Genomic DNA, 12572 nt, shown 5'->3' on the forward strand with positions numbered 1-12572 from the left:
TTGGCACTTCACGTGCGTCAATACTGTGACGCTACGCTGTGCAGCCGCCCGCAGCTGTGTGTGCCCCCCTTTACTTAACAATTCTTCCATAAAGGTCACAGTCATTCAGACATAGTGCTTATTCATACAATTTTTATTGAATGCGTTATTAGTAAAAGAAATGTATGACAACAGAGAAAAACACTTTGGCGCAATAAATAAAGGGACATTCATTTTGTATAGCCTTATGGGAAACCATGCTGTTACTATTAAACTTGAAAATAGTCGAAAATAAGACACCGTCGCTGTCGGGCGTTAACCTTGTATGTCCAAAATAAATAAAAAATCCAAAAAGAGAACCCGTGCAACAATGGAAGTAGTTATTATTCAGTCACAAGCTTGTGTTAATACTTTTCATCTATACTATAATTTTGCGAATGTCTGTCTGAGTGTCTGTCTGAAACAGCGTTTCTCATCAGTGGCTGGAGCAATTGATCTGAAATCGCATCACCATTAGCATATGAACACACCTGACATAACTGTGAAGCCTGTTTGTCACTTTCACAAATCGTATGCTGTATATTAGCATTTTTATGGTGTATCTATATCTATTCTGCATCTAGCATGAGGCACATCTATTCTGCATCTAGCTTGAGGCAAAATGTTTAACCAGCTCTCTGTGTGTGTGTGTGTGTGTGTGTGTGTGTGTGTGTGTGTGTGTGTGTGCAGGCAGGCGGGTGTGTGTGCAGGCGGGTGGGCGGGCGGGCGGGCGGGCGGGCTGGGGGGGGGGGGGGGAATGTAGCCATTAAACGAAACGGGTTTCTTACATTGATGCTCCTACATCATGCAAGCACCAGTTAAAGTTACTTTCCATCCCTCATATACTGTGTGCACAGTGCACATCCCATAACCCACACACTGCACATCATTTTGGAGCTCATATCTTTGAACGGGTAAGGGCTAGTTAGTTAAAAATTTAGAAAACCAACACACACACTTAACCACCTTCATTTTGGGTCTGCAGTAAAGTGTGTGCTGCCATTGCAAGACTATTGCCAGTTATTGACAGCCCAGACGGTAGTGTTGTGAGATTTTCCCACACAGGGGGGTCCCTAGCAAAATGACTTGATGCAGCATCACAATCACTTTGCTATTTTGACAAAAAAAAAATAGAAAAGGAAAGGAAAACAAATAATAATCTTGAAAGAAATGGATCTTTGGCTCAATTAAGATATGTTCAGGTGGTGGTATGTGGTCAAATACATGTTAAGGCAGGAACATTCACGTCAAGAAGATTTAACCATTTATTGCATAAATTGAATACAGTCAAGCAGATTTAACCATTTATTGCATAAATGGAATACAGTTAATCTTGGCGTTTGAAGGGCTCCGCGTTCGGAGATGCTCCCTGAATTTTGTGCAGGCTTTTCTGAGCATGCTAAGCAAAATCAGGGAACACATAACAATACCCCCCATAGGGATAGAGTAGCAAAATAATAGCAATAACCATGACATGTAACATAGTCAAATCACAGTATTGAGCTTAACAACATTGACATGAACTTAGTCAAAATCACAGTATTGAGCTTAACAACATTGACATGAAACTTAGTCAAGATCACAGTACTTGTAACTTAATCAGACAATCACAAGTATTGTGAGCCTAGCCAGACTGATCGTGCAAAGGTGGAGGCTGGGGTGGAGGAGGAAGCAAGCAGCAATTCCAGCAAATGATTCCGAAGCTCCGGAACCAAGCATTGGTAGAGAAAGCCAGCTCTATTTAAAGGAGCCTTCCCTACTGATTGAGAGCTTTGATTGGAGTATGGCAGTCATGTGACATAATGACCAGCGGATATGGTAATGAGGTATGAGAACAGAGCTGACTGACATCTGACTACAGCTGAGCAGCAACTTGACTCCCATGCCCTGCATAAACTTACGCTGCGCTTCATTTAATTTGGGAGGTCCATCAAAGAAAATGTTTGAGAACCACTGGTTTAAAACAACATTAGGAGGCAAGCCCAAATAAGCAACTACAGAAAAGAATATATATAAAAATAAGCAACACTGGTTATTATAACAATGATTTGATAATTTTTATTTGTATTAATACAAAATGTCTTCTAGATCCTAACGGTTTTCTGAAAAACCTCAACGACCCTTAAAATGACATGTGTTTGACCGCGGACCCCCATCTCAAAATATATTGTTCTGGGACCAAGAGACAGATTTGCGTCACAAAATAATAGCTTTAATTCAAAGATATGCACAGATTTTCACAATTAAAAATAAATTGCAGATCTACAAGCTTGCAGCGGTGTCACGCTGTGAGCTTGTAGATCTGCTATTTTTTTCAATAGTTAAAACAAACCAACATAAATTGTAAGTGTATAGCACATTTCTAAAGTGACAATGTAAGGACTTTTTAATACCTCTACAATGACAAATTAAACATTGGCCAAACTGTCAAATATTAGAGGCCGAAATTGGGAAAATAGCCGATCTACATGCTCACAATGTTGTGATCATGTAGATCTGCTATTTTCACAATAGAACTGTGTTATACAAAATGTAATGCCTCAACTCTTAGTGCTCGTCACAGTCGTCAGGGTGGGGAGGTCCCCAGTTAAAATATGATTCTTTTGGGGGTGGCGGCCTGAAAAGTTTGAGAACCACTGCACTAGCTGGTGCCATAGCAATCAGCTAGTCTTCCTGGGTTCCTTCTTTACATCAGTGGTTTTCACATTGGTTTCAACAACAACAACGAATCGTGTATGGGAATACAACATAATTCCAGATTGGGGGTACTTGACATCAGGCACGTGCACACATAGACATCAAAGGGGGCTTGAGGCCCTGCCCTTTTACCCGTCTGTAAAAAGTGCCCTCCCCAGACTGTGCATGCAGTTTTCACTAAGGTGAACAAAATGCAAATGCCCTCTTTCCATGCCATACCTGAAGGCAGCATTCAAGAGAATTGCCTTGTCCAAACTCTCCTGAACTTGAATTCATCATCTTTTGCTGAAAGAATTGCCCGTTCTGTATGGAAATCCATGCCGCTACGCCACATCTCCAGTATTGACTTGAATATGATTAGTTTAGTGTGGTATCAAGTACCGAAAATAGCCGACCTCCAAGCTCACAGCTCTTGAGCTTGGAGGTCTGCTATTTTTGATATTTTCACCAAAAGGCCCTTTTAGAAATGTCAGCCCCTGCTTGACATGAACAGGTTTCAGAAGCCCTTGTTGACGTGTGTCTCTCCTCTATGCCCTGCTTTCAGATCCAGGATGCCAGGAACCATGTGAACCAGGCTCTGCAGCTGCTCAGCAGCAGAGATGAGAGCTACCACTTCAAGACAGGAGCTGAGGTCAACAAGGTAACAACAGCTTTAACACATCGGGTGCCCAGAATTATTCGACGTTTAATTTGCTGGTGCCCATGGCAACCCGCCATTTTACCTACCTTCGAAGTACTGGCGAGAAAAGTAATCCGAGTAAATGTAATCCAGGTATGTCCTGTTTATTTCGCGAAAATCTTTTCTTTCAGTCAGGACCGTTTTTTATCAATTCTAAGCCACAGTGTTTGTGTTACGGCCGGTAGAAGAGGCTGCCGTTTTGAGAAAAAAAAGAAAAAAGGAAGAGAATCCGGAGAAAACAGCATTTTTGTGCAGCCGCTAAACAGGAAGTCAACGAGACAGACAGCACGTCCGGGTGACGTAATTTCGCGCTGCATGTTCATCACTGCGGTAGCCAAGTGCAGTAGCTACAGTACAGTATAGTTTACTGTACAACGCGTCGCGGGCACACGTAAACATCAAAGAGATTGGCGCGTGGGCACCACGTGGGCGTCCGATGTGTTAATATAGTTATAGTTACTGTAGTCTAGGGCATTCTCCAAATATTTGAATATTTGAATATTCGAATATCAAAGTCACTATTCGACCTTGTTCACTGAAGTCGAATATTCGGTTATTTTTATTTTTTTATTGTTTTCTACTTTAAAAATATATAGTTTATACTAAATATGCTCAGATGATTTTGATTTATATTAGGATAAATGTGCGCGACAGTAAAAACTAAATGTTATGCTTTTTTTTTCTCATCTCATCACCAAAGTTTAATATTTGAACATAAAATGTAATACAACCATAGTTTAATATTTGAATATGAAGCTGAATATAACCAGAGTCGTATCATTTAAATAGAAAGATGAATATACTGTAACCAGAGAGCATCTCTTCATCCACAGAGGAGTAAAAGTTAATTTACATACTAAATTTGTGCAAAGACATTTTTGATAAAAATGTTGATACAAAGAAAAACCTATTTTCAATAAATCATGTGATTAATTATCATACTTAATCTACTGTTAAGCTAAATAATGTCAATGACAACGTTATTTGAAGGGGACAGTGCAACAGAACAGACTTCATTGCAGTTACCTCTTTCTGTCAGGAGAGGGAAACAAAGGACATGAATAAAAACCTACAGCTTGTAGCAGTAACTGAGGGTGTGTGTGTGTGTGTGTGTGTGTGTGTGTGTGTGTGTGTGTGTGTGTGTGTGTGTGTGTGTGTGTGTGTGTGTGTGTGTGTGTGTGTGTGTGTGTGTGTGTGTGTGTGTGTGTGTGTGTGTGTGTGTGTGTGTGTGTGCAGCTCATGGATGCAGTGATGCTACAACTGACCAGGGCACGCAACCGTCTCACCACCCCGGCCACCATGACCCTGCCTGAACTGGCTACCAGTGGGCTCATGGTAATGTTTTCACTGTTCTATTTCTTTATTTGAGTCCACATTTAACACACGAAGACCTGGAATAATTTTATACTTTATCTATTGAAAAATAGCAGATAACATAATAACATATTGTGAGATGGGGGTCCGCGGGCAAATACATGTCATTTTGGGGGTCCTGGACATGAAGAAGTTTGATTTAGAAGAAGGATTTAGAAGACATTTATAGAATTGGGTAAAAATATTCGAAGACTTGCACAAATGATCACATCTCCAACACTGGAGAATATGCCTACAATGGAGGAGATTGAGCAGTATGTTGCAAGCTGCTTTGTCTTAAAGGAAAATTGCACACAGGACCGTTGCGTTTTCTCCGTTTGCTGCATGATTAAAAATGCTTTGGATTTGGTGTGCAAGGCTGTGCGGAATCCTCACTGCGGATCCGAAGAGGAGTCATAAAAGGAGTCAATGAGTTTTTACCGAATGCGACAAGACGCACAAATCAAATTGGGATCGATCGGGAAAAGAACGCACAGCTGCAGCCACCTGCTGCATGGCAAATTTGGAGCTGGTGTGCATGAGGTCATAGAGAATCATTGTTTTCTTTAGAAATCGTCTTTTTTTTTCCGTGCGAGAAAAACGCGTCTGTGTGTAAAGGGCTTTACACTTGGACATCCTCATAATCCTCAAGCCCCTGACCAACAGCATGTGGAATTTTTCTTCAACCATTTCTCTTGTGAGGACCAGGAAAATGGTTCTCTCAACATCTATTTCTGATATTCTACTATACCTGTACTTATTTTGGTACTCACAAGTATAGTAAAATACACACCCACAGCACACACAAAGATGTGATAACACAAACCGATAAGACAAAAACATGGGTAAATTCTCTTTCTACAACATTGCCAACCAAGTGTGGAATTCCTTGACTACTTCCCTTAAAACATGTATAGCTTGCTGGCCTCCTTCAAAACTGCCCTGAAAACTCACCTTTCAGGAGGCCAGAGAAGGAGGTAGTTATCACTTCTCCCATAGACAGGCGAGAAGTGAGCGTGACTTACGGGGGCTAGAAGTGTTACTGTAAATAGCAATAAAGAAACTGCTGGCTTATTGTGTCTAAAAAGACATATTTAGCCACTTGTACGCATGCCCCCATGCGTACGCATGCCCCACATTTTAGCACGGTAAACACGATAAAACAATAGAAGGAAGCAAATGAAAACATTTTCACACTCACTTTTTCTTTTCTCTGATTACAATCTAAAATATGAACCCTTGTTGTAAAAAAACAAAGTTTACTTTAATATTTATTTTATTATTTATTTATTTTTTCATTTTTATTTTTTCTTTCTCTGTGTCTTGTAGAAAATGTTCAGTCCTCCCATGCCTGGGGACGTGATGGTGAATTTCTACATCAACCTGAGTAAACTGTGTCTGACTGTCTACCAGCTTCATGTGCTGCAGCCTAACACCACCAAGGTAAGAGCTCTGTCACTGTAGAGCCATGGGACACACATACACAGGGGTTAAAGTCCTCAGTCCTGGGGACTGAGTTCAGTCTTGAGGATTCCATAGGGGCTGTTTCTGAGATCAGTGAAGATCTGCACAAAAAATCACCCAATGTGAAGTGAGCAGTGGTCATGCTTGGATAACGTCTTCATCAATTGGTAATTGGTGATATAATACAGGCTACACACACGCACATTGCAATGGCAAAACGCTGAGGAAAACACATTGCTATGGCAAAACGCTGAGGAAAAAGACTAGGATATAAGTCTAGGATGTAATTGGTGATGTAATATGGCTACACACACACACACACACACACACACACACACACACACACACACACACACACACACACACATTGCTATGGCAAAACGCTGAGGAAAACACATTGCTATGGCAAAACGCTGAGGAAAAGTGGCTACAGATAGTGGCTACAGATAATTGGTGATGTAATATGATGTAATATGGCTACGCACACACACATATTGCTATGGCAAAACGCTGAGGAAAACACATTGCTATGGCAAAACGCTGAGGAAAAGTGGCTACAGACACACGCACAGCCACTCTTAGGAGCGGTTTACCACCGCTCAGAAATAAGGGGAGGTGTAGCGATAGCCCCGGCATGAATGACAAAGCCGTCAAAAAGCTAGTCAAGTGATCTCCAAACTAAAACGCAGGGGTACCTCTTTGCATGATTTTAGGGCAACATCTGTAGGAACAGTGTCCAAAAATGTGTTTTGAAAAGTCGGCCTGATGGTGGCACTAGAAGAGGGCCATGTGAGAAATGAGGAGTGGAGTTTGTGAGTTGCCAATTGCCATCCAAGGAGTGTGTGTGCAAAGTTTGGCATGGATTGGGGCAACGGTCGGACAGAGCCGGAGGAGTATGCTTGTAATGCTTTTACAAACTCCACACGCTGAGATGCACTTGACACCATGCATTGTTCTTGTAACTGGGTGTCCTCTAAATGAACATGGTGGAGAATCAGAGTTGTAAACCATTATTGTTTTGTTGTTGTTTTTTTTTCTCGCCAACAGAACTTCAAACCGTCTGGAAGTTCAGTCTTACACAACCCTGGGGCCATGTTGTAAGTAATGTTTAATCATTATACTGTACATGACACTTGTTAAATGAGGAGGTTGGCAAGTTCTCTCTAACCCTCTGCCAGGAACAGTTTATTTCCCATAGGCTTTAGTAAAAAAGTAACAATAGCATTACGCTGCTCACCCAAACAAAGGGAAGCCTCTCACAACCCCACCTCTTGTATAAAATCCACTTTTTTTTCTCAGAACATATTTTTATTATATCTCTGCTGTCGGGCCGAAACCTCCCAACTCCAAAATGTTCATTTTCTGTAAAATGAGCTCAAGTGGAGCCGAAGGGCGTTTTACTACTTTTCATTGGTTCAATATTATTTTAACCAACACTCAGATGTAAAGGGTGTTCAATAGCCCTGATTTATGCCAAAAAATCTAAAACCTCAAAAATGGAGTTAAGAGGTTTTGGCCAGACAGTTTTAATAACTCTAAAATTACAAATTAAACATTGGCCAAATTGTCAAATATTAGAGGCAGACATTTTGAAAATAGCTGATCTGCATGCTCACAACGCCTCGCGTTTTGTGACCTTGTAGATTTTCAAAAGAACTTTAGACATTATACATTTTGAAAACTTGTGAAATGGGACCTTCTGCATAAAGAGTACTTTCTACGTTTGGTACTTGAAGTACATTTTGATGTCAATACATTTGTACTTTGGCTCAAGTCATTGTTGGATTCCGAACTTTTACTTGTAACTAATTCTAAGTATATCTACATTGTAGTATTGACACTTTTACCTAAGTAATAAATGGGAGTAGTTGTTCCTGCCACTGGTTTGCAGTAGTAGGAGTACAGTAGGGCATTCACCAAATATTTGAATATTCGAATATCAAATTCACTATTCGACGTTGTTCTCAGAAATCGAATATTCGCTTGTTTTGTCTTTATAAATACTGTATATATATTTCGTCATGGTTTATAAAGCTTGGCTAGATAGGAAGTCATAAGAACCCTGACAAGCACTTGGAATTGTAGGTATTACATTTAATGTGACTCGGTTCCACAGATAAATATTTTCACAATGTTCGCCTCTTGCTTACTTAACTCATACCCTGCCAAAAAAGACGTTTTCTATAATAAAAACGTCTTTTTAACTATGGACCTCCCTGCCAGACGTCTTCTGGACGTCTTTTAAAAAAAATAAAATAAAATAAAAAACTTTTTTTTTTGAAAAAAAATGTTTTGAAAAAAAAAAAAAAAATTGGACCTCCAACAGAGTACTAGCCATGATCGCGATCGCGAAATTGCATGTTTAACCCCCATACCAACCCCATCTTTCAAACATGGCAGCCATGTTTGTTTACATTTGAAGAAAACATAAGGGCTGCCTTCTCCTGAATGCCTGAACGGATTTCCAAGCGGATTTTTTTGTTTGAAAGCTGTGAAAAGCATGCACATGCATAGTGCATGATCTGTGCACGAATGTGTGCACCAGCGTGCACACTATTTTTTTAACCCTTTGTTGGCGAACCGGCAATATAAGAGGTCCCACTTTAAATATGGCACCGAAGAAGTTAATATTTGACAGTTTGGCCAGTCCTGTCGAATATTCGACTATTCGAATACTTTGAGGTCGAATAATTCGAACACTAAAAATCACTATTTGTGAATGCACTAGAGTACAGCAGAGCTGAGTGTTGTGTTTTCCCCTGCAGTGAGCTGAACAACAATCGCTTCGAGGTGAGCCACGTGCACAAGGTGGAGTGTGTGGTGCCCTGGCTCAACGACACGCTGGTCTTCTTCACCATCTCCCTGCAGCTCTGTCAGCAGCTCAAAGACAAGGTGGGTAGAACGTCCACCGCCAGATAATAACTCATTATAAATCTTCTTTCTTTATCTGTTTATGTTCACTTACAAGGGAATTGAACCCATTTAAACCCGGAAAGCATCTGTGTCACTTTAGATTGTAACCACCTTAACGATTATTTTATCCTTTAGCTGTTCAAACATAGCAGATATACCACTCTGCTATTTTTGAAGAGAACGCCGAAAAACCTTCCAGGGGCTTGAGAAGTGGCATTCTCCGGGAATGTTTGTACATTAGCCGTAGGATAAAATCACGTCAACGTGGAATATACACACATCTAGCCTATTACAAATAAAACTGTATAAACATGTCATACAGATGAAAAAAAAAAGAATAAAAAAAGCCAATATGGACAATTATAACAGAAAAGAAACAACAAAAGCATATGGCTACAATAAAAGTGAAAGGCACCAAAAGTAAACCTCCGGGGGAAATATTGAATGGACCCCCATATGGAAAGTGTTTGGTGGTCAAGAGAAGGGATTTCAGAAACGTCTTGAATTGGTGAGAAGACTTTTGTTCTAAAAGCAAGGATAGATACATAGGAAGCTTACCACACACTTTACTCAAGTACTGTACATAAAGCTGCACTATGTAACTTTCCTCCTCCTTTTATTTTAATATTGCTGTATATGAATGTATATTTCTGTTGGTTATTGTGTCTGTATCTCGGCTACATTGAAAATGAGGGCCTGCCTCTCAATTTCACTCCAGAGTGAAATAAATGTTATGATGATGATGAACAGACAGATTTAATGAGTCTTTTCTCCTTTGCCTCTTTCCTCCCAGATATCCGTCTTCTCCAGCTTCTGGAACTACAGACCGTTCTGATGCAGCAGCGCCCCCCGCTGTTCTGTTCTGTCCCTGCATTCAAAGTGTTCACGGTGTTGTATGATTTTCAGGCGATCCTTCAGTGTTTTGTGGTTCACACATGTCAGTACAGTAGGAGAGAAGGGGACCAGTCATCGTATTCGCTCAGCTGTGTTATTCCTCAAACGCCGCCGAGGCTGTATGACTCAAACAAACTTGAACTCCGTTGTAAATGGAGAAAATGATGAGACTGCTTTATTTTTGGATGCTTAATGTTGTTGTTGTTGTTGTTGTTTTTGTTTTGTTTGTTGGGGGCTGGGGTTGGCAAAAAGCACCTAGCTTGAATTAGCCCTTACCCCTATGCCTAAACTACAGGCATCGTTTTACAGTTTTACATCGACATGTGAGCGTGTAGATCGGCTATTTGAACTATTTTAAAATGTTTTCCAAAATAATAAAGTTTAGGCATAAGGGGTAAGGCAACATAGGGCCCTGGTTCTCAACATAGGGTCTGGGGACCATCAAGGGTCTAATTGGATCCTTACAGGTCTGTATTAACTGATGAGAGAGAGAGAGAGAGAGAGAGAGAGAGAGAGAGAGAGAGAGAGAGAGAGAGAGAGAGAGAGAGAGAGAGAGAGAGAGAGAGAAACATGATATCAAATGTGGTCTAATACATATCAAACTGGGAGGTCATTGAAATGAATTACATTTGTACACTCAGAGTTTTACATTTTGTACACTCTCAGAGTTACAGACCCGTAAGTGTCCACCTGGACCCCGGTAGAGAACAATTGGGTCAGATATCATCAGTTTGAACTCAAACTCCAGGCCTGAGTGGAATGATCAAACTATGTGAAACAGTTTAAAGTCCAGTAATACTGAACTGAGGGTCTTGTGTGACGGTTATTTTTTGTGTCGTGTCTTAAGGTACTGTGAGTGATTTTGTTTAGTTAAAACATTGAAGCTCTATATTCCTGTAGTAATCATTGCTATATAGAACCTCCCCATGTTCCCAGCTCTTTGATAAACAGAAAATACATTTTTCTGGTGGGATCCCAATGTCATCCAATCAGGGACAAAAATAATAATTTATGAACGTCCATTTGTTTTGTCTGCTCATTCATTGGTTGAATCACTTATGATGTAATAATGTCACTTGTTTGGGGCCTGAATCCTATGTGAGGTGCTCTCTCCTAATTGGATGAAAATGGTGTCCTGACCTGAAACTGTATTTCCCGCTTATCGTAAGTGGTGGAGAGAAAGGGAGACTCCTGTTACTGAACAAACACTCTATAGCAATGATTGTTATGACAGTATAGAGCTATTTAACACTAAGTTTAACCCACAGATATCACTTCCAGCTGCTTTAATTGATACTGTTTGTTAAAAACCCACTGGTTGGAGGACATTTAAAGGTCATGTGTGTGTTATGTAATATACTATGAGTTGTTGTACACCATATCATTCCAAACTATGTTTTGTATTTATTTATTGAAATTATCTATATTTTGCACTCGTGTTTTACCTTGATGATTTCCTGTGAACCAAATATTCATTCCATACATTATTTTAGTAAATGTCAAAAATATATATCATGCAAATAAGATGTGAGATTATAGTCTAATAAATAAAGTATACTGGTATAAACAATGAACTCTTCAGTGAGTGATTTGTGCATGTGCATATTTGCAAAGTGAATAGAGTCATTATGCAGTGCGTGTATCAAAACAACATCCCGGTTCCAACGATGGAACAAGGGCGGAGGGCTTGTTTTCGGTGGAGATGACGGAGGCGTGCCGGCGTTATATTATAAACACAATCTGATCTAGCTATAACAAAATCATGACATAGGCTATTCATTATAATCACTAATTCACTATGAAGTGTCTTTAATTATAATTAAAGTAAAAATAGTCAAATAACAAGGACTATTACCTATTCATGGGTTGCATTTGTAGTCCTACACCAGCCATTTTGAGGACCAACACGGGTGTTTTGATTAATGTAGAACATTAGTTCTATGCCAATCAGACACATTGAACACCTGTGTTGGTCCTCAATATGGCCGATTTAGGACTACAAAGCGGGATGTTGTTTTGATACACGCTTATGCAGCTGCTGGCTCACACTGTAGCCTGCCCTGTCACGGCTGGTGTGTGTGACCCAAGTGCACAGCAAAGAGGAGGCGTGGAGTTTGGGTAATTGGAGTTGGTGAGGGTTGGTGGCTCCACAGGCGGCCAGAACTCAGAGCTTGGGGGATCTGGAATTACTAGAGAGCTGAACATGTAACTGTGACAAGCTAAACTGGTAAATAATGGCACTACAACTGCGTTTAATGATACAGTTAAACATCAGTTATTTTCAGTCATTTCTGATGGAAACAGATAGTTCTCCCTGACACAGCCTATCGTATCTCAGGTGGAAAGATCTGCATATTTGCGTAGCGTAATATGCAGGGGCGGACTGGCCATCTGGCATACCGGGCATATGCCCGGTGGGCCGCTAGGCCAGAGGGCTGGGGGCCAAAAAAAAAATGTTTTTTTTTTTTGTTTTTTTTTATATATATTTTCGGGGAGTTGTGAAAGTTACAGGTAAGGTGAGTGCGATATGAAACGTAAGCTTACCATAATCACA

The 12572-nt window shown here is 40.3% G+C and overlaps 1 protein-coding gene across 1 annotated transcript in view; it reads left to right on the forward strand.

The window, feature by feature from the left end:
• The window catches only part of rogdi (rogdi atypical leucine zipper), a 41193-nt gene extending 29700 nt beyond the window's left edge, over positions 1–11493 (forward strand). The window contains exons 6-11 of the mRNA XM_080723762.1: positions 3260–3355; positions 4631–4729; positions 6077–6190; positions 7259–7308; positions 8977–9103; positions 9918–11493. Coding sequence (XP_080579888.1) covers positions 3260–3355; positions 4631–4729; positions 6077–6190; positions 7259–7308; positions 8977–9103; positions 9918–9959 — 528 coding nt within the window. The 3' untranslated portion in view covers positions 9960–11493. The remainder of the gene's footprint in view (positions 1–3259; positions 3356–4630; positions 4730–6076; positions 6191–7258; positions 7309–8976; positions 9104–9917) is intronic.
• The last annotated feature ends 1079 nt before the right edge of the window (positions 11494–12572 follow it).

Source organism: Nannobrachium achirus, assembly GCF_963921795.1.
Source record: "Nannobrachium achirus genome assembly, chromosome: 4".
Classification (NCBI taxonomy): domain Eukaryota; kingdom Metazoa; phylum Chordata; class Actinopteri; order Myctophiformes; family Myctophidae; genus Nannobrachium; species Nannobrachium achirus.